The sequence below is a fragment of the Drosophila santomea genome, chromosome 2L (genome assembly GCF_016746245.2).
Source record: "Drosophila santomea strain STO CAGO 1482 chromosome 2L, Prin_Dsan_1.1, whole genome shotgun sequence".
Classification (NCBI taxonomy): domain Eukaryota; kingdom Metazoa; phylum Arthropoda; class Insecta; order Diptera; family Drosophilidae; genus Drosophila; species Drosophila santomea.
In genome coordinates this window covers 8,066,086-8,088,167 of record NC_053016.2, presented here as the reverse complement: position 1 = coordinate 8,088,167, position 22,082 = coordinate 8,066,086, and the positions used below count along the sequence as shown (strand labels likewise).

The following is a 22,082-nucleotide window of genomic DNA, read 5'->3' as shown; positions in this document are numbered from 1 at the left end:
AAAGACACGCCAAAAACATGATGCGAAATACAAAACAACAATAAAAACAAAAATAATAAAAAAAACTGTTGTAAATCAGCGCAGCGAGCAGACAATGCAAATAACAAAGGTCTGCACCACACGTCGTATACGTAATGAATATTTCGAATGTTTTGTTTGCCTGTTTTGCGGCTGTTGCGGCATTTTTTAGGGCAGATAAAAAACTATCACTTGCATTAAGGTTATCCAAGAGTATGAATAAACAAATGTGGCATATATATTACCACTTTAAATTGATTTAGTTTTTTATCAAAAAAAATCACACCTTTTAATTTATTAAAAATAAAAAAGGCACAACTGGCTTAACAGGAAAGGGGAATTTATTAAAATAATGTGAATGTTTTTAGTACGCCAAATCCAGAGGATAAACAAAAAACGATTCTTATCTGAAGAAAATGAAAGCAAGCGAATTAAAATGATGTGATTATTAATGAATGTCGACTTAGCAACAATTTGTAGTTAAGTACCCATCAGCTCACTTCCATTAATTGACATTAATTTAAAAACTTAAAATTTGTAATTTTCGGTGCTCATTTCGCAGCATTTCTGGGCCATAAACTCATTGGTGGCTTCCAAGCAGAACTTTCTCAAATTTCAAAAACCGGATATTACCTTCAATAGCTCTCGTTTGACTTCTTGGCTCTTTTTTTCATGGCCAATTAAAAGTGATTAGTTTCGTATTGCGCGTCGTTTATAATATTCTTACTGCTCAATGCGAGTTTTGTGTTTTCAAATGGCTAAAAGTACGGAAACCTTTTTGAATTCCGTGGTAATTAATTAGTCGGCCCTTTCAAATTGCCCAGCGGCCCCAGGCATTCGCTTTTCACGAAACTGGAAAAGCTTTTTGGGCAATGCACGTAAGCGTTTACCTATAACTTTATGACTTTACGAGCGGTAAGTGGGAAGTGGGAAATGGTGGGAAAAGGCGGGAAATGGCGGGCGGCCTGGTGTTGGCTGTAAACAAAGTTTTTGTTGGGGCCAAAAACTTTTCTAATTATAATCTACATAACTTAAATTTGCAAATGAGACGCGAGGGCAAAGGCACAAAAGTTTACCGCTGCAAGGGCATGTGAAATTAAATTATGTCGGTGTCTACGCCATGTGTGTTTGTGCAAAACAAAAACCAGCTGTTTGTTTGAAAGAAATGTAAATACACAGACGCACATTTAAATTCGAGAGTCAAAAGCAAAGGAGCCAACGAAATTCCAAATTGAAAACATTCACAGTTCAAATGGAATTCTGCAAGCATTTTATTGATTGCTTCATTTAAATACATATATCCGTGCTTAGGAAAGTGTGCGAAGTTCCCATCTTCCTTGGCTACGAAAAGTGCCTACCAACTTGCTGCCTTTATCTTGAAAAATCATCTAATCTTAGCTAGACTTCATATTTTTTGCACCGCTAAGCTGCCTGCCATCTAAATGTTTTGCTTTTGCGTGTGGTTCCGAGCCACGAAATCTCTTGAAATTCTTCACACTTAAAGATAAAAAAAACTATTACAAATTAATGAAAAATTAATATTTTTAGAATACAAAAATTCATGTTAGTAATTGTTTTTAATTGCTAAAGTAAATTAACCAGTAATATTTTAGGTAAATGTAACTCAATGTATCTTAAAGCGTCTGCGTTTTTTACCCACTACCTATAGTTCTCGTTTGATATAGATACTTGCATATTAAGATAACTTTTCCATTTTTACCAAAGCTACATGTTCTTTTTTAGAGAAATTGGTTTTTAAAACACAATTACCGCGCCGCACGAACTGTGTGTGGTGGAAAGCACTTGGCTTTCTTTTTCCAAACACCCTTGGGCATATTTTAGAGGCTCATGTGACAAATTGCGGCAGCACGTGTATCGCATGCTCATTTCTGGAATATGCCAGGTCCTTTTCTTGCTGATACGAGTATCTTCAAGTTGTACACACGCTGACAAATCCAATTCATTCCTGCCGCCTTACGTGGCGTATACGTAATGGGCCAGCAACTAAAGGTAATGTGATGGGTGCTACCTGCCATCCTCTAGCACTCTGATTCCATGTTTATGCATGTACACTCCTCAAATTGGCTAGCACTTCAGTCATTTCCAGCTGCCTCGTTATTTTTTCCTGTCCTCTCCTCTCCTTTCCATTTTAGTTTTTCATTTTCCGATTTCGCTCGTCGGTACATCAAGTGGAAGGCAATCGAAAATGTGCGCTTCGCAACAAAATGCTCAATGTTCAGCAAGAAATGGCCGGACTTCACTTGGCCGGAATGATATTGTTGCATCGCTGCCATGGCATGCCCATCTGCATCGGCATCGGCATCGACATCATCCAGCATCCAACAACTGGCAACAATTACGCGCGCCTTAATTGCCCCACATATACACATACATACACATACACACACACACAGTCTCGTTAACAGAAGGATGCTGGAAAAGCGCCAACAATAACAACAAACAGGGGCGGATTGGGCTGGGCATCGGACCTGAAATCAAAATCATTGGTGTGAAAATAAACTAATTGAAGAAAAATTTCATTTGCAACACCGGCTGAAACAAGAACAGCGGCAGCAGCAACCGTTACAGCACCACTCGAGGTACCGCATCTTGTTGCATTTGACCCGGGGTCAAGTTGCAGCCAGGCCACGGCACACACACATGCACACACACACACATGCGGGGCCGCATTCTCGCGCCGGAACAGGAGACACCGGAGCAGCGGGACGGGATTCGGATACGGAAACGGGCACAGGAGCAGGGACACCAGGGAGGACATACCGAGGTGTGCTTATTTATCAGATGAACCAATCCCCTGCAGCCGAACACTGGCCACAGCTATTATGTGGCAAGCGAATTTCGCTGGAACATTTTAATTCCCTTTAAGTGGAGTTTGGTCTCCTTTTTATTGGAATATTTACGCAAATGCAGTTAATTCAATTAAAGTCATGTTGTAGTGGCCCTTTTGCTTTTATATTTCTATATAAAGTATGTATTTACCAAATTTAGCACAGAAAACGTACATAAAAATACTTAAAAATTAACAACAAAAATTGAGCTGAAAGAGAATATAATTGCGCTAAATCACAAATCGAAACTTTCCATGAATAAGGATTATTTTTAACGTATACATGAATACATGATAGGAAAAATGATCATTATAAATTTTGTAATCTAGCGTTCCAAAATGCAAAATTTTAAAAGAAATTTAATTTTATTTAAAAGTATATTTCAGTTTAGTCTGGAAGATATTCTCCACTGTGCAAGCTGAAAAGTCCTTAATGCCTGGCTCACTTCGGTGGACTGTCCATGTCGGGGCCATATTTTCAGGGAGTTGCCAGCCGCCTGGCTAACTATCGAAATGAATGCATGAAAAACTACGAAACGGTAATGTGCAGTTGCCATGCAGCAGTGGGGCAACAGCAGCAGCAGGACACCAGCAGCAGGACAGCAGCAGATGTGGCTGATGGAGCCGCCCTGAGTTGTATGCTACACTTTTTGCACAGCGCATTCAACGGCGAGTGCGTAGGAGTGGGCGTGGCACATATCCTTGAATGTTTATTTGCCGCTGCCCACTAGCTGCTGGCGGCTTACGCGTTTCCAATGCTGTTGCAAATGCCAATGTTGCTGCTGTTGCTGCTGTTGCTGCCTCGCAGTTGCCAGCAGCAACAGTTGCGTGTAGATAGATGGACGAGCGACTGGCTGACCGTTGATATTGCCGCTTGTTTGCGCGCGCAAAAAGGCAACAAAAGCTGCAAAAAAAATCATATATATGAAGCACAGTCGGCTTTTGCCGTATGCGCTTTCAAATGTTTCCCCTAATTGGCAGACAGTTGATTGTTTTTCAAGTGCGAATTCATCGCTTGAATTACGGTGATTATCGAAATGAATCAATGCTTTATATTGGCTTCATTTTTAATGAGTGCGTTCGAGGACCTGGGAGATGAGCCCTCTATAAATGCGAACTTGATAAGGCGCAACATTTAAACATGGAATATATGGTATATATATATATTAAAATTAATATAACTAAAGGGAATTTTGCTTTCTTAGCATACTTTTATTAAAAACTGGCTACTAAGTACTGAAACTCCATTTCGTGCACTTTATCTAGCCAGATCGTGTTTAAATTGAATATCCATCTAGACTTTAGCAGGCAGTTCTCCCATTTTTTGTAGCCTAGTCACAAATCAAATCTTTGATTCCCACGCTCGATAAGCACGAGGAGCAGCTCCCTGGCCTGAACTAATTTCTCCAACGCTGCGGTCTGAGTTATGGGGCTTAAATTGGGCAGCCCCAAGCCCCGGACCACAAAATTTGCATCTCTCCCTGGCTTCGCTGAGTCCCCCGACCATCTAGTCTATAGGTTTTCGCTTCTGGAAGTGTGGAGGCATCTACATAAATGTGGCTTTTCATTAAAATCTAAAAGCATAAATCTAAAAAGTGAAACCAACAATGCCAGAGCAGACACAGGCGGACATCTGCGGTGTGGACCACCCCAGCTGCCTTCCTCGATTTCACAGGATCTGTGAGCTGACTGTTTTATGCCTTTGTTCCTTCCTGTCTGAATCTGAATATATACATATATATATCGCTGTGTGTGTGGGTTTGGGTTTGGGGGGTGTGCGTGGCGAAAACTAATTGAATTTTGAAATTCAAGCCGAAATTAAAAAATTACAAACAGCCGGTCGCATTCGGCAATCGCCAGCCGAAATAAACTGTAAAACGGAAATGTATTCGGCAGGTGGAAATTGAAACTGATTGAATTGTAAAGTGAAGCATAAAATGCTCTTGGCTCCGTTGTATTTGCTTACAGCTGCTGGCACCGAAGATTTTCCCCAGTTGTTTTTATTTTTGTATAATTTATGGTTTTCGATTTTAATTTGCGCACTTAGCCGCTTATTTTATGGCAGTTTTCTTGCTTATTTTTTGCATATTTCGACGCGCCTTCTGTGCTTTGTCACAAAGAAACGAGGGAATGATTTAGGGCGAGAGTTGATTTTGGAATTTAACAGGTGTGATTCATTTGCCTTTTACTTTTCCCATCTATCGCTTTGGTCAATACTTTAATTTCGGATTTATAATAATTATTAAACGGCACGTTGTAACCAATTTAATAGAAATATATTCATACACTTGCTAAATGTATATCTGCCCTCGCTGTAAGACCCAAAACATATGCATTATGATTAGCGACCATAATTGAAGTTTAACTGCGCGTGTAATAAAAGCGATTTTTGGCCATTTGCAACGCATTAAAATCATAAATAATACCAGCCGAAAGTGTGAAAATAAAGACACGCGATATGTTGTTTTCCTCGAAGGGCCTCGCCCATTTCTCCAACGAAATCCGAAATCATTTCTCAAAACACGAAGAAATACGGCACAATTTTTGATGAGTTGAGGATTTGGGGCACGCGAAATGGGCGCGAGAAAATGTACGAAATGCGATACAGTGGCACAGCATTAAGGACGTGCTGGCATTACCAAACCTAGACCGACTTATATGGTCTTGCACCGATGTGTCGGCAAATGTGGCTGTGCTGTAGACCGCAAACAAACGACGGCGACTTATTCATTGCGCTTGCCATTAAGGTGGCTCTCGTTGCCATTTGGCCATGCCCACCGCCCACCGCCCACTTCCCCTTCCACTCCCACTCCGACTCCCATAGCCATCGCCACCGCCCTTTCCTTACCAGGGTGATATATAACACGCTCATAATTGGTCATAAATCTGACAAACGTAATTTGTCATCACTCAAGCAGCTAGCGAACCGGGGCCAACGTCACCCCAATCTTTCTCAGCATAAAAATGGAGCCAACTACCACGTACCTGGTGTTTCATCTAGGTCCTTGTGTTCTTCTTCTAAGAAAATAATAATAGATAATTCAAGACACCATTACTTAATTAAAGCAAATGCTTAACACTGATACTTCAATAATTTATCAAAAAGTATGTGTCCAAAAAACATGTTTCTTTTTTTAAAGATACAAAATGCTGATTTAAAAAATTATTCAAGTCCTCACTTTTAGGAACGAATCTTCTTTTAATATCGAAAATTTTTCGGGTTTGATTGCACCCACATGAAAACCATATATACTTCAAATGCTCAGGTATCGAAGTAGCCATGGTTTCTCCGACTTCTGCCCACTTCCTTTGTGGCTTCAGCTCAGTCGAACCACTTGGTCATGCGACAAGTATACTGAAGTGGCAAAATGAAAAAGGGAGCTTGATACAAAATGTCAGCTGGATATTTTTTATTACACAATCACAACATACACATGCGAATACACATCCACATCCACACGCATTCTGGCACCTTCGAATATGCCCAGAAGCAGACTATGCTTTTGTTTTAGTTTCCGCTCGACACCCACACACACACAAACACCCACACCCACACAGACACAACAATATTTTCGGGCACTCCACACATAAGCCACAAAGTAGTTACTTTTTATGCTCCTCACCAGCACACTTACTCATAATCGGGCTTGGGCCCAAGGCCTGATTGTTTTCCCCCCAAAACGTCTCCAAAGCTCGTAAATATTTTACCAGTTTGGACTGCCAGAATTTGGACTCTCGGAACTAATTTCAGCTCTTATGGATGACATACGACGCACTTTTCGGTGCTCCTTGGGTGCGAGAGCGATTCAACATCTACATTTCGTTATAAATGACTTTCAAAGGGCCTAAACGTTGTAAATGGTCCAAGTGCGTGTTTCTGGTCACCACATCGTCATCAGCATTGAGTTTAAACGGACGGCAGCAATCAATAGGCCATGATAATTTATGGCGATTATGCTGGCCAAAAGCGAAGAAAGTTGTCGAGGAATATGACTTAATATAAAACTTTGATTTTGATGTGCAATCTTTGTTTGGAAAATATTTGCCATATTTATTGGGAAATTTAAGTTCATTAATTTGGTAATAACTTTTGATGTCTATCTTAAGAAATATCAAGTTGGAGGTGGAGATTTATGGGTGATAAGCTTAAACATGGAAATTAAATGCGAAAATTGTAATAGCAACACTGTTTATAAAATCTAAGTGGTAGTGATTATGCAAGCTATCATTTTGTACCATAATAACTATTATTAACTAATCATTGTTTTTATTTTTAAAAAGAGTGGCCAAGGAAAGTATCCAATCGTAGTGAGTCATCCACTGGAGTGTCACATAAAAAACAGCCAGCACCAAGAGATAGAACAACAAGGATATACGAAACTCATAGCCACTCAAGGAAATGTGAAGCAGACTAGTGGACAGGATTAAAAATATAAAATGAATGGCCGTTTCCGTTGAAGATGTCACAATTATCTGAAGTAGGAAAGTAGTGACAGTTCGCAGAATGACAACAAATAAGTAATCTACTCACACTGCATTTGTGGTTGTAGCATCCTTGGTAGAAGAGGAGTGGAAATGCCAAGAAGATCGCATAAGTGACCAAGCTCATCACAACTCCAAAGGTGGCATCCCACATCTTCCTCTGCTGCAGACACCTCACAACAATGGATTCACTGAACATCTCACCCACTCCAAAGTACATCAATGCCGTCATATCAGGCATGACGTCAAACTGCATACTTATGTATTGATATGTTATATTCTCTATCTCCCGACTTAGCAAGTTAATGAATACCGAACTGATTATCAGTCCTAGCAGTGCAAACATCCAAATATTATCGGGTCTCCTCAAGGAATGGGTGGAGATGAAGGTCAGGATGCCAAGGGTACAACAGGTCAGGAGCACTATTAACCAGCTGGCGGCTTTGAAGCCATGAGGCATGCACATGATTGGGAGGATAACCAATCCCAGGCAACTTGCGTATTTGTTCCAGCCAATTAGAATGCGATCTTTGGTTATAACCGGGATAATATTAGATAATACGAAGTAGGCGGGCATCTGTAGATAATGAAAATAAAAAAAAACCTACTTTTCAATGGTTGAAAGAAATATTCACCATTGAAGTCCTATAAATCACATTTGAATCAGCCATATTCCTATATCCATTCACCGCCTTCAGCCAAATTTCACGCCTGGAAAACGCCCTTTGCTTCTGGTATTTGCCCAGAATCTCATCACCGCTATCCATTTCCCCGAAGTTTTCCTGAGTTTGTTTACGTTTCACTGCGCCTCGTTGAAAAGTAGTATGCGACACGACAAAGATAACCAGTAAAACCATCAAAAAAGTGTACAAAAACACAGTCACCCGAAATTTGATCAAATATAAGTCCGCAGCTATACGGTCAACCTTGTATGATTTCTTGACTACAATATACAAGTAGATCATTCCAGTCAAATTAAAAAACATGCTGGACCAAAAAGTAACTCCGTCCACTCGATATCCCTGCATACAAATAACCATAAATCCTATCAGAATGTAGCGCATTATGTCACCCATAATTTTTGCAAACTGCAAAGGACTCAGGTTTAGTTTTCGAGTATCACATATTTCCCAGAAACTGTTATAGTATGACACGAAAAAAGTGGGCCCAAACAATAGAAAACTAGAGCCAAACATTGTCATGGGTGCAAACTCAATGAGCGCGGCTAAATTTGGCACGAAACTAAAAATGACTAAACTAAATTAAGAAGGAAACGTGATTGTCTGATTTACCCACAAATATTTAGTCAGCATGAAGAGCAGACTTAAGTGCACCATCAATAAGAAAGCACTTATCAATCCATAAAATGATATAGTTGGTAGCTTAAGTACGCAGAAGAATATATCCAAGTAGTTTATAAGGTAAACAAACGAGCCACAACTTAGTGTACTTCTGGCAAGGCCACAAGTCTCATTCGCATTTCTAAACGATTCCTTTGGCAGCGAACAGCGATTCTGAAATGAAATTCCATTAAATAGTTTATAAATGTTCCTAGTAGTAGGTTACTTGCCACGCCTGAGAGGTCCACAAACGCCATAATCGCAATTCTGTACTTAGTTGTTATGAAGTAGTACTTTTTTTGAAGGGCCTGCATTAGCTTGCTTTGTTAGTTAAATACTTTATAATTTATTCTCATAAATGGAATATGTAGTTCTTATTTGCAAAATGTCATAGATCCATCAACAGCATGGCCTCTGGTCTTCAAGGTGCACATGCAAATGCATTGCCTTTGAAATGGGTCAACATAAGGTTCATGAGCGATCGTCGTCATCATCGCCAACGTGCCCCAACGAGCCCCAAGTACGCCATGCCGTATGTCTTTGTATCTTTTTATCTTTTGTGATCGCCCAGAGCACAACAAGATCTGACTAAAAATTCCAATTCCTGCCGTAATGGAACTTGATGCGACACATTTGGCAAATTGCGTTTGCCTCAGCAGCATCGGCCGAGAACATGATATTTAGCTTTCTGGGCTCCAAAAGAAAATCCGAGAACTTTGCGAGCTCATCTCAATTAGCGGCAATTGAATTATTACACGGCGACACTCATCCAATTTTCAGTGATAGGGGCTCAGCCCCACGGGCAAGTGTTGTCACAATTCTGATAGACGAATGCGACGTGAGCGTGGATACGTCTGGATTTGGGAACTTAGGAAACACCTTACTATTTTGTATAACATGAGTTTGATACTAAAAATAAACGGATTACTTATATATTTCCACATATAAACATAAAATATATTTTTCAATTTATTAGTTTAATTTTTAGCAATGCATCTCTTATAAGATTAAATATTGAATACATAGGAAACTAGTTTTAAAGATATCTAATCAATCAATTTAAATTATTGCAAATTATTTGAGTTGACAAACTTAATGGTAAAGTATATTTTAAAAATAGTTTGATTAAGTTTAAATTAGTATCCTATATATGCCCATATACCATTGCTGCACATCGTAGCGCAACGTTCACGCATTTGCCACTTTCCTCGGCTAAACGGTTCGCAGTTGGGCCGCCTGCCTCCAGTTCGTCCGCAAAACTCGATCAGTTGAGATCATTTCGAAATCATCGCAGCCAAGATGAAATCCTGGTACCTGGCACTCAGTCTACTGCTCCTCGCCGCCTCCACATTTCAGCCCTCCGACGCCCGGGGCGGAAGGGGGCGTGGCGGCGGCTCATTTGGCGGCCTCTTCGGCGGCTGGCGCAAGTACAAGAAGCCAGCGTCATCGGGCAGTGGGCGGCGCGTGCTGAGCGGGTCGCCAGTTCACACAGCCATGACGATGCCAAATCCGCCTCCGCCGGCACCACCAAAGATGCCCATGATGCCGCCCAAGCAGCAGATCCCCAGCTATCCCCGCCAGCAGATGCCACCTGGCTATGGCTTTGGCTCTTATCCGGGCCAAGGCAGCGGGACGTACTATGCCAATGCCCAGGCCTTGCCAGCGGGCGCGGTGTACTATGCCCAACCACCTGTGGGAATGAATCGAGGAATGGGTGAGTAGTAGTAGTAATAATAAGTAATAAGTTAACAACTTACTTATAACTAAAGGCAGCATTTAAGTTTAGAACGTTTGAGTATGGCTCAATATATAGATAGTAATACTCCTTACTTGTAAAGAATTAGACATGGTCTCGTTTCTAATCTGAATTTAACTTTTCTCTAATTTTTTACACCGTACAGGAACGGGAGATTTCCTCGCCGGAATGCTGGCGACTCACATGATGAGCAAGGTTCTGTTTGGCCACCGACACCAAACGTACCCTAGAAATCCGCTGGAGGAGCAGTCGTCGCCGCAGGGAAGTGGGCGACAGATCATCATCGTCAACAATGGTCAGCAGCAGGGACCTGCTCTGCACAATGAAACAACTATTTCGGGAGAGGCCTCCGCAGTGGTTCCTCCCGAAAATCCCCTCACGGAGGAGGAGGATGCGGAGGGGCAGGGCGAAGGTGAGGTGAGTGCATCTGTTTCCAGTGAGGAATCCAAGGAATTGGGGGCGACTCCTCAACCCTATCCGGATGGTGGCATCATTTGCTTTCCCATCATGCTTAACGAAACAGATCCCGACAACTCCGAGGTGATGCGAGAAGTGGAACGGGTCGCTTGCTTTCCAGCACCACCCCCCAATCCGGAAAATTTCCAACCCACCATAACCACTGAGCCACCCATCGTTGCCGGCGATATTATCGATGAAGCCGATGATGGGTCAGAAGGCGGTGGGGCTGATGATGTCAGCCACGCAGGTACTCCCATCGATGTGGCCAACTTGGTAGCTGCAAGACATGGTGACGTCGAAACGGATTCTATTTAACTACTTTTAGGATGAAAACTAAGTGAAATAAAGCTAACTAAACCATTAAACTGGTTCGGTATCTGGTTGTGTAATATAAACGTTGGTTAAAGGTGGAAAAAATGAAGAGGAAACTTTTCCCGGATAGTTTAATTTTTTCTCACACTAAGGTGTTATTAAATTCACGCAGTTTGTAAAGGACTTGTAGGTCGTGAGCACACAAGCAGTTGACGCAAGTCAGTAGAACCCAAAATAGAACACACGTCAGAAAGTCCTTTGTGCTTCATCGAAATGTTGACATTTGTCTAAGGGCCTGTCCCGCTATAAAAGCACACTGGGAAAAATGATGGAACTTCGGTAGAATGGAGCTATATAACTATAAAAGTGTTGTTTCGTTAAGGTAGTTAGTTACTCAATGAGAATAAAAGAGAACTTAAAAGGTTGTTAATAGGTTTTACATTAAAATAAACCTTTTTTTTTTAGAAAAACCTGTAAATCAAAACCAAATTAAATTTATTAAAGTCGAAGCTATATTTTTTTTTTTGGTTTTAAAATGCATTATTTTTTGTTCGGGTACTTCTAAAGTCAGTTAAAAATAATTGGGTTTTTTTCCATAAAAACAACACGCTTCTATAAACTAGTAGTTGTAATGGATATTATCCAAACAAATTTTGAGCACGAGCTCGAAACACACCCACAAACAAAAACCTTTTGTAACGGTGAGCGCGCGATGATCCAACAAGAGCAGTGGAGCTCACTTGGCGCTCATTAAGCGCAACAACAACTACAGCAAAAGCCCCCACTGTAGCTACAGTAGTGATTGGCTATAGAGGTCGTGCCATTCAAAAGTTTTGGCCGCTGGTCCGTTTGATATTATATATTTATCATTGCGTACAATAAATATCTAATTTTAAATTTATAATTTTTTAAGGAAACATAAGAAAATATTACCGCACAAATTTTTACGAGTCTAGAAAATTTGTTTTAATATAATATGTACATACTTATAATGTTTATTTGTAGAATAGTCATCCGTGTAATCTGTTCCCCTAATCTTAAAGTTAGTCGCTCCAAGCGGGAATTATGGTACAACTAAGATAAAAGATATAGATAAAATGCTATAAAGAAGAAAATTGACTGCACAGAAAAATACTTAGGTATCTACATTTAATCCGTTGTTTTTTTGTTTTTAAAAATTAGTATTTATGGAAGAACAACATATTTAAGTTATGATTAATGCCGTATATTTACACTTTAAATATTTAACTTGCTAACTATACTTTTCACAAAACCCACACTATTAAAAAAAAACAAACCAATAATGTTAGCACTTACATATGTCTAAGAGATTTATAAATTTCTACAGCGATTTAATTTGATCAATATAATATTAATATAATGAAATATATAATAATATATGTATAAAATATATTTTGAAAAATATTTTTTTCATAAAGGAACTACAAAGGCAATTAATTTTTTCAAGGTTGCGCAAGTAGGAATTAAAATGAAGGCAGGTAGAGGCCAAGCTACTTATGCTAAATGCAAACTGCCCACCCAGTTTCGCACAGTGCACTGACCACCGCACCAAGTCACCGCCACTGTCACCATCACCATCACCATCACCATCACCATCAACAACAACGTGTTGAATTCGCTCTCGCGGTCGCCGCTCTGTCCGCCGCAAATCGCTCCCGAGAAAAACGCCAAACGCAAAACGCGAGCGGTTGGTTTTCGGTTTGCTGCCGCAGCTCAGTTGTTCGAGAAACTTTGCACGAAACAAAGCGAAAATCGCGCGCGGCAAACAGCAAACAGCAAGCGGAATACACAGAAAAGCAGAGTAAATATCCAAATAAATTAAGGTTTATCACATTTATGTCGAAGGGGGTGTTGTGAGTGGTGAATGTCAAGAATTTAAATACTGAACTATCAAAATTCGTTCCTCCATATGTGTGCAGATAAAACTGCCATTTCCTTGGGTTAAACATAAAGTGGTGGCTGCTTTTGTTGATTAGTTTTTTCAAAAATTGCCCGACTTGAAGGTCACTGAAAAACAAAAAGAAAACATTTTGCTTGTGGAATTGCGTTCAATTATACCAGAAGCCATACATATTAAATGCCATTTTCAGTGCAAATCAATATATTCCTAACAATTATTGTTAATTATTTCGCATATATAAAACAAGCAGAAGTATCTGATTAATCTGCATATGAATGTATGTCTTTAATTACTACGAGTTTATTGTGTTCAAAAGCAAAGGCACTCAGCAAGTTTATTTCAAATTGTGGATTACTACGTAGCACTTCTGCAAGGGAAATCATAAAAGTGGGACTAGAGTTTATACAATTTATTACATGTGCATAAATCAAATTAGAATTGAGTTTGATAGCTGATAAAAAAGAGATAATATGTAAAACTAGACATTTAGCTTATGATTCATGCAACAGGTTTATATTCAGCTTTCTAACCAAATTAAAAATTTATACAACGAAACATAATTTAGTAATAGTGGCACTATTCAATCCCTATTAGATAATTCCTCTAGAAACAGCTGCCTGCTCCCTCATTAGTTAGGCAAATAAAATTTTATATAAACTCATTTAGGTTCCAGACCAACTGACCAAATAGCAAATAAACCCGATTCGTGCCAAAATGTTTTCGAAGAGGCACCCACTCGAAAACACACATAACTGGCTTTTGACGCCCAATTAACTTGCACGTTATTTCTTTTTTGAATGAGTCTTCGAATTTCTTCCATATATGTACCAGTATTATGTAAGTCTGCTCCAAAAAAGCTCTTTTGAAGGCTCAGTACATAAAATGAATCACTTATTTACTACTGAACAATTCATTGGTATTAAAGCGATTGGCTTGGAATACATCACAATCTCGAAATGCTTTGACATCTGACCTAAAATCTGCGAATAGCAAACGATGTCTACACCTAATCTAAAAATGAGTAACATCAATAATATATGTACGAAGTATATTTTTTAATTCCCCTAATTGCGATGGTTATTAGATTTTCCCAAATTTGTTGAAGGTTTGGTTTCAAACAACTCTGTCATCGAACATTGTGCTAATCTCCTAGTGTTTTTCCATTTGACACGAACGAAAAGCTTTGTATTTCAAGAACGAATAAGCAAGAATTGTTATTAAGATGCTCCAAAACAAGTAGAATTCGTAGAAATCGAGGGACTGTGAGTAAACAGACCCGAGATAAGCGTGTTTCGTGTTGAACCGCTACAATTTCCCCACTGACGTCATAGCTGCGCATGCGTTGCAGTTCAGTGGTTTTGATGAGTCATCAAACCAGTTTGTCATGTTTTTAGCATCACATCACTCGCAGGTTACAGCAAGTGCATTTGGTCAGTTCCAAACAAGAGTTTACCCCCAACTGCATGTATGTAAATGAAGCACAGAAATCTATTGTTTATAGGTGCGGAATTCAACTGAAAAAGTCTATTGAATTGAGCAGCAAATGTGTTGTAATTATACTCTTAGTTCTAGATTGTAAAAGTCCTTAGTCTGAATACTTCCCGCGACTTTTGCCACCTTGTGGCGTGATAAAGAAAGCTTCCGTTGACCTCTTAAGCCGCAGACATGACTTTTAAATTCTTGTGTTTATAGTTCTGGAACCCAGAGTGGGTGTGTTCGCGAACCGAAGGCGAAACTCAATGGAGTGTAGCCACGCGACAAGCCGCCCAAATCAGCAAGTTAATTATCATTAGAGGACCGCCCAAGACACGCATAACGCGCTTCTAATTTGGTCAAATGAAGTGGGCTCCCACCTCCTGGAAAATTTGCAATCAGTGCGTGACATTCGCTGTTTTTTTTTAATATTTGAAGTGGCACAGAAAAGTTCTAGAGCTGCGGAATACTTTAATCGTACACACATTTAGCTATTCAAATGTCAGCTACCTAGAAAAACTAACAGGAAAACGAGTATCATTAGGCTAACCATAATTTGAGTGTATATTAGCGTAAATTGAATCAATTGTTTTTTTACACAAACATAAAGACAAAACCATACTGGCTGATGATGACTGACATTGGGGTGCTGCAGGAAGCAAACCAATAAGGTCGTCTGCTGTAGTCGAGGATTTAATACCCTGTAAAGGCGATTATAAACTATTTCCTTATTAGAAACACATTGGCAAAAATACTAAAAATACATTTTAATTTAATTCTAGTCAAAAATAAGATAGGGTGTAAATGTTATATATTTATATTAAACTGGAGGTATGATTTTAGTGGGTACTACATTATTTTGGTTAGGAAGTGAAAGACCTTATTATATCATGGGAGGCATGTTGCTTTACTCAACAGCCCACTAGAACAACACTGGAAATCCCAAAATAAATGAATCGAGCTGATGCCATTGTGTCTAATTGAGTGCTGGATCCATTTCAGAATGACCCCTTACCCGACGCGGCTCAGTGGCAGCCTGCTGGTGGTGGTGCTCCTAATCTTGGCCCTGACCACCGAGGACGTGCACGCCAAATTGAAATCCAGTGGCAGCAGAAGTCGCAGTAGCAGTAGCAGTTCCTCTAGTTATAGAAGGACCTCACACCCATCGCATTCAGCTCCATCGTACCACCCAGCTCCATCGCACCGCCCAGCTCCTGCTCCACACCACGATAATGTCAGGCTGAGCTACGGCGGTGGATCCCACTCGCAGCCAGTGAGCAAGGTGAGCAGCTCCCAGACACACAGTGCAGCTCCTGGCTGGAATGTCCAATCCAAGCCCCAAGGTCCTCCGCCGGCGTACTCCCCCTCGAATCCAGTGGGCGGAGCTCACACCAACATACATGAGCGCCCGCCAGCCTTCAATCCGGCATACAAGCCAGCTCCACCCAGCTACTCGGCCGCCACACAAACGCACAGCAACACGAATCTCCAGAGCCCATCTCGTCCAGTTGGACCACCCAGTCCCGCTGCCAGTTCCAGTTCCAGTTCAAGTGGTTCCCACTACTATGGCGGAGCACACAACACAGCGTACAGAGGACGAAATAACTCCACTGGCGGATATCAGCCTATAACAGCCACCAATGCCCACAATGTGCAGTCGAGCTATCCGCGCCAACAGTTGCCAGCAGGTGCCACCTACCATCCGGCGGGTCAGCTTCCAGCCGGAGCCACCTATCACCCAACGGGTCTATTGCCAGCGGGAGCTTCGTACCACCCAGCGGGTCAAGTGCCCCACGGAGCCAGCTACTATCCCACGGGTCAAGTGCCCCACGGAGCCACATACTATCCCACGGGTCAGGTGCCAGCCGGTGCCAGTTATCATCCTTCGGGTGGATATCCCGCAGGAGCTTCTTACCATCCAGCCGGTCAAGTGCCCCACGGAGCCACCTACTATCCACAAGGGCCAGTCGGAGGAGGTCTGCCCGCAGGAGCCACCTTCCTGCCCGCTGGAGGAGCTTTGCCAGCAGGCGCTGTTTACTATCCGCAGCCACCGCAGAAGTCCTCCTCAGGCTTGGGATTGGGTGAGTCTAAAGTGGAATAAGCCGCAGCAAGCACAGTCCCAACTAACTGATATTTCTCGATTCAACAGGCACTGGTCTAATTGCTGGAGCTTTGGGAGGCGCCATCCTGGGTCACGCACTGACCCCCACCCACACCCGTGTCGTGGAGAGTTCCAATTCCTATTCCGGCGGTGGTGGCGGTGGAGGTGGAGGCGGCCATGGTGGTGACGACAAAATCATCATTATCAACAACGGACCACCTGGATCCGTGACCACCACAGATGTGGGTTCGGGTACTACGGTGATAAATGCTGGAGGCAACCAAGCAGCCGCTTCTCCAGCGCTACCAATGCCACCTGTTTATGCCGCTCCACCTGCTACTGGCACTGAAGCTCTACCCCTTCCTCCAGCCCCGCCAGTTGCAGGATCAGTTCCACTGGCGCCTTTGGGTCCATCGCCACCTGCTCCCGCTGACCCAGCGGCACCTGCACCTGCATTTGCTTCTGGAGCTCCTGTTGCTCCTGTTGCACCTGGAACTCCTGTGGCTCCTGTTGTTCCTGTTGCTCCTGTTGCACTTGCACCCGCAGCTGCAGGCAATCCAACGGATCCGAATGCGCCAGTTTCTCCTGCGCCTGGAGCTCCGGCTGATCCCAATGCACCACCTGCTGGTGGCATTATCTGTGTGCCCGTTAAAGTGCCCGGTCCGGATCCCAACGATCCTACCAAGACTATTGAGCTGGATCAGGTCGCGTGCTATCCAGCTCCGCCACCGGAGACTGCTCCGCCAGCCAATGGAACGGCACCGGCAGTGGACGGTGCTGTACCTCCTCCCGTTTCCGCCCCCGGATCCGTTCAACTGGCTCCCATCCAGGCCACCACTCCTGTGACCATTCCCGAGGGATCCGTGCCGTTGGCTCCCATCACTCCCGGTGGTCAGCCGGATATCATGAAGATGCCAGGTCTGACACAGGCTCGACTGTCGGCTAATCTCAAGGATGCGCACAATGTGGCAGAGCGAACCCTTGGACACTTTAGCCTCATCTCCACGGTGATGACTCTGTTGGTGGCCTACTGTCTCCACTAAGTGCCCATCGCCTCCACACAACCCTCAAGTGACTCAAGGACACAGACTCCTTGGCAACCGGAAGGCTTTATCTAATTTATTGCCATTCTCTGGGACTCAGATTCGTATGGAAATACCTATACCTATACGACTAACACCAACCATATATTTTGTATAAAAATAAAACACAATCGAATTTTTGATATATACTCGTAGTTCTGTTAGATCTGAATGTAAGCCACCAATAAATGTACCAAACAATTAAAATGTACTTATAAGTGTTGATTTTTAAAATGGGGAACAGAGTGGAGAAAAAGGGACAACTACTAGAATATAAATTATATAAAATGTGGTTTTGTTAAAGGTGATGCATATGATCAATATGACTAATACCAGTTTAAATTTTTTTTTTTAAATATTTCGGACCACTATAACATTTATGATCAAAATCCGACTTTAAAAATAGCAGAACAGAAATCTTATGGATGTTGATTTGGAAAACTAAAATACTAAATAAAAAAGTACCTTTGTTATTCCTAATAATTAGAGCTATGTTGTTTTTGAACATAAAGGCGAATATGTCGGAATATAATTTTTTGCGTATAATTTATAAATATATAATTTTTGCGTATTTACGCTCCAAACTGCCAAAATTGCATACAAGAAGACTATTTTTCAAACTCAACTTAGTGACGACAGATTATAAACTAAGCGTAAACTAATCAGCATCATTTTGACCCCGTAGTCAAAATCTGATTGATTAGGCGGTCCAGAAAAACATAAATACCGACCGCAATTTTTTGGAACCTTAGTTGTTTCATATACTTTCTCTGTTCGCGGTACCAAAAATCGCAATAAAAAGTATACAAGCACATTCAGGCAACGAAAAAATTCTTGTCTTCCAGAATCCAAGTTAAAGATTACAGGTAATATAATCCTTAAAAAACAGTTGCTGCCAACAAAGTTTACGCACTGCCGAATAAATAAAACATCTCTTTTTTGGTTTCGATTAAGTAAATTTGTATTAGTAAATGTTGTATGCCTTATCAAAAATCTTTTTAAATGCAATTCGAATTTATCTGAATATTAAATGTCTATTTCAGAATGTCTCGTTTTCCGAGCGGGCTGAAGAGCATCCTGGTGATGGTGATGTTCCTGCTGGCCCTAAATATTGCAATGGGAACTCCCCGTGGCGGAAGTAGTAGCAGCTCTCGCTCCAGTTCTGGATCCAGTTCCCGCTCCAGTTCTGGATCCAGTTATAAACCTAGTTATGGATCCAGTTCTCACTCCAGTCCTGGATATAGTTCTAGATCCATTTGGTCACTTTTTGGTTCTAGTTCAGGGAATGGCGGACGGCACTCCGACTCTCCTCCATCCTATTCATCTTCCTCGAAAACCTATTCGCTCCCATCGTTCCACTGGGAAGGACTTTCGCCCAAAGGACCTCCGCCGGCGTACTCAGCTCATGATACTGTAAGTGGAGCTCGCACGAACATTCGCGAAAGTCCGCCGGCCTACAAGCCCCAAAAAAAGGCATCCAGCTCCCTATATCATTCCCACCCTTACTACAGAACGACTACCTCCAGCTACAGCTACTACCATAATAAGGATCACAGATATAACGCCACCGAGGATTATTTACTCAGTGCAGCCACCAACTCACATAATACCCTTAATGCATACATTGTCCTTATCCCGACTTTTCGGTATTTGTTATTGTAAGAGAACGTCATTTAAATAAACCAAAATTTTATTAAGCTATGCAAGAACAAATGTTTGAAAATGAGAACTTAAATTTGGAACGAAAAAGCTCCTATGCCCGAGCTTTTCAAAAAAACAGCAGTCTGCAAAAGCAGCTGATTCTATATGATGGCATCATACATTATCGTTCTCAAGAGAGAGAAAAACTTCCCTTAGGCTTTGCTTCGAGGATTTCTATCTGGCAGCTCTACAGCTGATCAGACATCCTCAAAACGTGACTGTGAGATAGTGTCTGCGTTGTTTTCTAAATCAAGACTTCTCGTGAACAGGATCCCATTTAGAATGGTTTCCTATCGGATGCGTCTAAAAGGTAGACCATCAATGTTGGTGCTCCTTGTAGTGGTTTTTACCAATTTGAACATTTTTGGTGAGTTTCATTCGCGACGTGGTCATGAGTCGTCTTAATATATATTTTTTACAGGCACAGGACCCGCTGCTGGAGTCTCTGGAGGTGCCGTCATGGATCACGATCTCACTCGCACCCACATGCTCGCAGTGAAAAGTGCCCATCTCCATTCCGACCACCAGGACGCAACTGTATCAGCCGGAGGTATGGCCACCAGTGATCAAGGATCCCAGTTTAATACAGAAGAACACCAATCCGATCCTCAATCTTATACTCCAAAAGCTGAAACCATTCCTGTAGCCGGGGAAGAACCTAATCCAGATCTGACAAGTTCCAACGAGTGGGAGGACATTCCGTACGTCATCTGCTACGGACCCAATGTGGCTCAGCAGACCATTGGGAACTTGGGGCTTATCTTCCTGATGGCGATCCTTGTTGTGAGCAATTGAAAGTAAATATGTGGAAAAAAAAAAATACAATTTAATAAGATTGGTATATTTAATAAAAATATATTTACTGCATAGCATAACATAACTTTTCCTTGTGATATTTATGATTACAGCATTGATATTGTAGAACATAGTTAAAAGTTTATCGCACATATCGCGATAAAAGTTATACCAATTCATAGAGTTGCTGCCCTTTAGCCTGCAAACCCTAAACTCAATTTGTTCAACGTCAAGTTGACAGCAGCAAAATTGGAGCATTATTATACATAATAGATAGATAAAACTATTGAATTTGAGAGATGGACAAGAATACAAACTACAAGCTGAGCGAGCGCGACTTGGATATCCACTCCGATTTGGAGTTTGTGGACAGTCTGCTGAAGGACCTGCGTCTGGAGGCGGAGCCGCAGGCTCGTGGTGTCATCTTGGATCTGGCTTACAGTGAGTTCACGTCAAATATAGAAATATAGAAGCTTATAAGGTGAATGTCTGATATAGCTTTGGCTAGGGACAAACTCGTCGAGGCTCAACGTTTCGCAAAGTTGGCCAACCGCTCCAACGTGAGTGTTGAGGACTTGGAGATGGCAAACCTGGAGCGGACAGAGGAGCTCAGCAGGAGACTGAACCATCAGCCGGTGAAGTCCCTGGTTCCCAGCCAGACATCTCTGGCCACGCCCACTGTGAACCGCGGTCTAATGCTGCCCACCTGGCGGCAGTGCCAGGTGGGTGTCATGGCCGACTTGAAGGACAAGAGCGCTGAGCCTGTGCCTGCGAATCCCAGAGTTGTGGTGCTCCCGAAAACGGCAACAGCTACTGCTGCAGGTCCTGGCCTTAACACTGCCACCAATGCGATGCTGGCGCCTGGATCTTCAAATCAGGGTCGTAACACTGCTAATCCCATTACTCGTCCCGTTGGATCTAACATGAATCCTCCCGAGAACTTTTCCAAGCCAACGGTTCATCCACCAAGCACTCGATCTAATCATCGTCACACAATGAGAAGTCAATCGACTCCTAGGATGTACACCACTAGAGTCACGGGGGGCTACGTGCCAGCTTCTTCCCAGAGCTCGACTGCTGGAGTACCAGGAGGAGCCGTGAAAAAGCCACGCATGCAGCAATAAAATAATTGAAATCTTTGAAAATAAAATATTTACAAGAAATATTCAATTTGTTAAATATTTTTGGTGAGATCTATTACGTTATTTAAATTTATGTTGTTTGTTTTCCGGAAAAACTGATGAGAGACTTCGCTTTTAATTCAAAATTTGGAGTATGACTATTTTTTACTTTTGGGGCGATCCTTAGCATTGGTATCTACTTCCACCTTTTCGTGCACCATGTCGTCGATACTCCGCTGAAAGTCATCCGAGAATCGCTTGTAATAGAAGGGAACCTGGACGCCCAAGGCGTTGAACGTCTTCTTGATCGTCTCATTCCAGGCATCCACCATGGACTCCTGCCAGGGCTTCACCTCCACATCCTCGTTGCACTTGTCGCAGCGCCAGCAGCAGAATCGGTTCATCAGGTCCTCGGTGTAGGGACTCACCTCCCGTTTGGCGCCTTCGAAGAGCACCTGTGTGTGGTGGGAGTTTTCCCAAATTCCCAGCTCTTGGGTTCCATAAACTGCACCGGCCACCAAAGCCAAGCGGATCAGGAAGAAAGCCATTGAATTGATATAGTTTTCAATAAATAAATAAATACGCCCAATAAGTTAAAACTTGTAATTTTGTGTAAAATTTTGACACATCTGATTTTGATTCAGCCGGGATTTTTCTTCACTTATTTCTCACC

General features: G+C 42.0%; 8 protein-coding genes across 10 annotated transcripts; 5 read left to right on the top strand and 3 right to left on the bottom strand.

The window, feature by feature from the left end:
- Positions 1-4,208: 4,208 nt before the first annotated feature.
- Positions 4,209-4,373, bottom strand: LOC120444044. The gene has a single exon (XM_039623550.1). The coding sequence runs from the start codon at positions 4,371-4,373 to the stop codon at positions 4,209-4,211; it is 165 nt and encodes a 54-aa protein (XP_039479484.1).
- A 2,616-nt stretch (positions 4,374-6,989) lies between these two features.
- LOC120454085 (mitochondrial sodium/calcium exchanger protein) lies at positions 6,990-8,999 on the bottom strand. Its single transcript, XM_039639099.1, has 5 exons — positions 8,919-8,999; positions 8,645-8,862; positions 7,984-8,590; positions 7,398-7,925; positions 6,990-7,339 (listed from the first exon to the last, which is right to left on the bottom strand). The coding sequence occupies exons 1-5, from the start codon at positions 8,943-8,945 to the stop codon at positions 7,121-7,123; spliced, it is 1,599 nt and encodes a 532-aa protein (XP_039495033.1). The 5' UTR covers positions 8,946-8,999; the 3' UTR covers positions 6,990-7,120.
- Positions 9,000-9,923: 924 nt separating this feature from the next.
- LOC120458879 (potassium/sodium hyperpolarization-activated cyclic nucleotide-gated channel 2) lies at positions 9,924-11,268 on the top strand. Its single transcript, XM_039646716.2, has 2 exons — positions 9,924-10,402; positions 10,590-11,268. Exons 1-2 carry the CDS (start codon positions 9,988-9,990, stop codon positions 11,216-11,218), a joined length of 1,044 nt encoding a protein of 347 aa, XP_039502650.1. The 5' UTR covers positions 9,924-9,987; the 3' UTR covers positions 11,219-11,268.
- A 1,625-nt stretch (positions 11,269-12,893) lies between these two features.
- On the top strand, positions 12,894-18,003 carry LOC120454497 (basic proline-rich protein). Its single transcript, XM_039639851.1, has 3 exons — positions 12,894-13,037; positions 15,612-16,690; positions 16,759-18,003. Exons 2-3 carry the CDS (start codon positions 15,613-15,615, stop codon positions 17,751-17,753), a joined length of 2,073 nt encoding a protein of 690 aa, XP_039495785.1. The 5' UTR covers positions 12,894-13,037; position 15,612; the 3' UTR covers positions 17,754-18,003.
- Positions 18,004-18,836: 833 nt separating this feature from the next.
- On the top strand, positions 18,837-19,454 carry LOC120444043 (secreted protein C). Its single transcript, XM_039623549.1, has one exon. The coding sequence runs from the start codon at positions 18,837-18,839 to the stop codon at positions 19,452-19,454; it is 618 nt and encodes a 205-aa protein (XP_039479483.1).
- A 271-nt stretch (positions 19,455-19,725) lies between these two features.
- Positions 19,726-20,365, top strand: LOC120458454. 2 transcript variants are annotated; one of them, XM_039646102.1, is made up of 3 exons: positions 19,726-19,860; positions 19,915-20,043; positions 20,122-20,365. In XM_039646102.1, the coding sequence occupies exons 1-3, from the start codon at positions 19,776-19,778 to the stop codon at positions 20,286-20,288; spliced, it is 381 nt and encodes a 126-aa protein (XP_039502036.1). In that variant the 5' UTR covers positions 19,726-19,775; the 3' UTR covers positions 20,289-20,365. The 2 variants fall into 2 exon arrangements, with proteins under 2 accessions (XP_039502036.1, XP_039502035.1); XM_039646101.1 differs by having other exon boundaries at positions 19,915-20,365.
- A 42-nt stretch (positions 20,366-20,407) lies between these two features.
- Positions 20,408-21,421, top strand: LOC120458453. The gene is made up of 2 exons (XM_039646100.2): positions 20,408-20,729; positions 20,787-21,421. Exons 1-2 carry the CDS (start codon positions 20,588-20,590, stop codon positions 21,410-21,412), a joined length of 768 nt encoding a protein of 255 aa, XP_039502034.1. The 5' UTR covers positions 20,408-20,587; the 3' UTR covers positions 21,413-21,421.
- Positions 21,298-22,060, bottom strand: LOC120458456. 2 transcript variants are annotated; one of them, XR_005617195.1, is made up of 2 exons: positions 21,490-22,060; positions 21,298-21,424 (listed from the first exon to the last, which is right to left on the bottom strand). XR_005617195.1 is itself a non-coding variant. In XM_039646104.1 (1 exon), exon 1 carries the CDS (start codon positions 21,955-21,957, stop codon positions 21,568-21,570), a length of 390 nt encoding a protein of 129 aa, XP_039502038.1. In that variant the 5' UTR covers positions 21,958-22,060; the 3' UTR covers positions 21,441-21,567. The 2 variants fall into 2 exon arrangements, 1 of the variants encoding a protein (XP_039502038.1); XM_039646104.1 differs by lacking the exon at positions 21,298-21,424 and having other exon boundaries at positions 21,441-22,060.
- Positions 22,061-22,082: the final 22 nt, after the last annotated feature.

What these genes read in the sequence shown, in the direction of transcription:
- LOC120458454 (XM_039646101.1), top strand. Translation starts at nt 19,776, where the DNA reads ATGGTTTCCTATCGGATGCGTCTAAAAGGTAGACCATCAATGTTGGTG. An exon ending in TACCAATTTGAACATTTTTG is followed by an intron (nt 19,861 to 19,914) that starts GTGAGTTTCATT and finishes TATTTTTTACAG; the next exon opens with GCACAGGACCCGCTGCTGGA.
- LOC120444044 (XM_039623550.1), bottom strand. Translation starts at nt 4,373, where the DNA reads ATGGTCGGGGGACTCAGCGAAGCCAGGGAGAGATGCAAATTTTGTGGT.
- LOC120454497 (XM_039639851.1), top strand. Translation starts at nt 15,613, where the DNA reads ATGACCCCTTACCCGACGCGGCTCAGTGGCAGCCTGCTGGTGGTGGTG. An exon ending in CTCCTCAGGCTTGGGATTGG is followed by an intron (nt 16,691 to 16,758) that starts GTGAGTCTAAAG and finishes TCGATTCAACAG; the next exon opens with GCACTGGTCTAATTGCTGGA.
- LOC120458453 (XM_039646100.2), top strand. Translation starts at nt 20,588, where the DNA reads ATGGACAAGAATACAAACTACAAGCTGAGCGAGCGCGACTTGGATATC. An exon ending in CATCTTGGATCTGGCTTACA is followed by an intron (nt 20,730 to 20,786) that starts GTGAGTTCACGT and finishes TGTCTGATATAG; the next exon opens with CTTTGGCTAGGGACAAACTC.
- LOC120454085 (XM_039639099.1), bottom strand. Translation starts at nt 8,945, where the DNA reads ATGGCGTTTGTGGACCTCTCAGGCGTG. An exon ending in TTCATGCTGACTAAATATTT is followed by an intron (nt 8,591 to 8,644) that starts GTGGGTAAATCA and finishes AGTCATTTTTAG; the next exon opens with TTTCGTGCCAAATTTAGCCG. An exon ending in GCTACAACCACAAATGCAGT is followed by an intron (nt 7,340 to 7,397) that starts GTGAGTAGATTA and finishes TTCCTACTTCAG; the next exon opens with ATAATTGTGACATCTTCAAC.
- LOC120458879 (XM_039646716.2), top strand. Translation starts at nt 9,988, where the DNA reads ATGAAATCCTGGTACCTGGCACTCAGTCTACTGCTCCTCGCCGCCTCC. An exon ending in GGGAATGAATCGAGGAATGG is followed by an intron (nt 10,403 to 10,589) that starts GTGAGTAGTAGT and finishes TACACCGTACAG; the next exon opens with GAACGGGAGATTTCCTCGCC.
- LOC120444043 (XM_039623549.1), top strand. Translation starts at nt 18,837, where the DNA reads ATGTCTCGTTTTCCGAGCGGGCTGAAGAGCATCCTGGTGATGGTGATG.
- LOC120458456 (XM_039646104.1), bottom strand. Translation starts at nt 21,957, where the DNA reads ATGGCTTTCTTCCTGATCCGCTTGGCTTTGGTGGCCGGTGCAGTTTAT.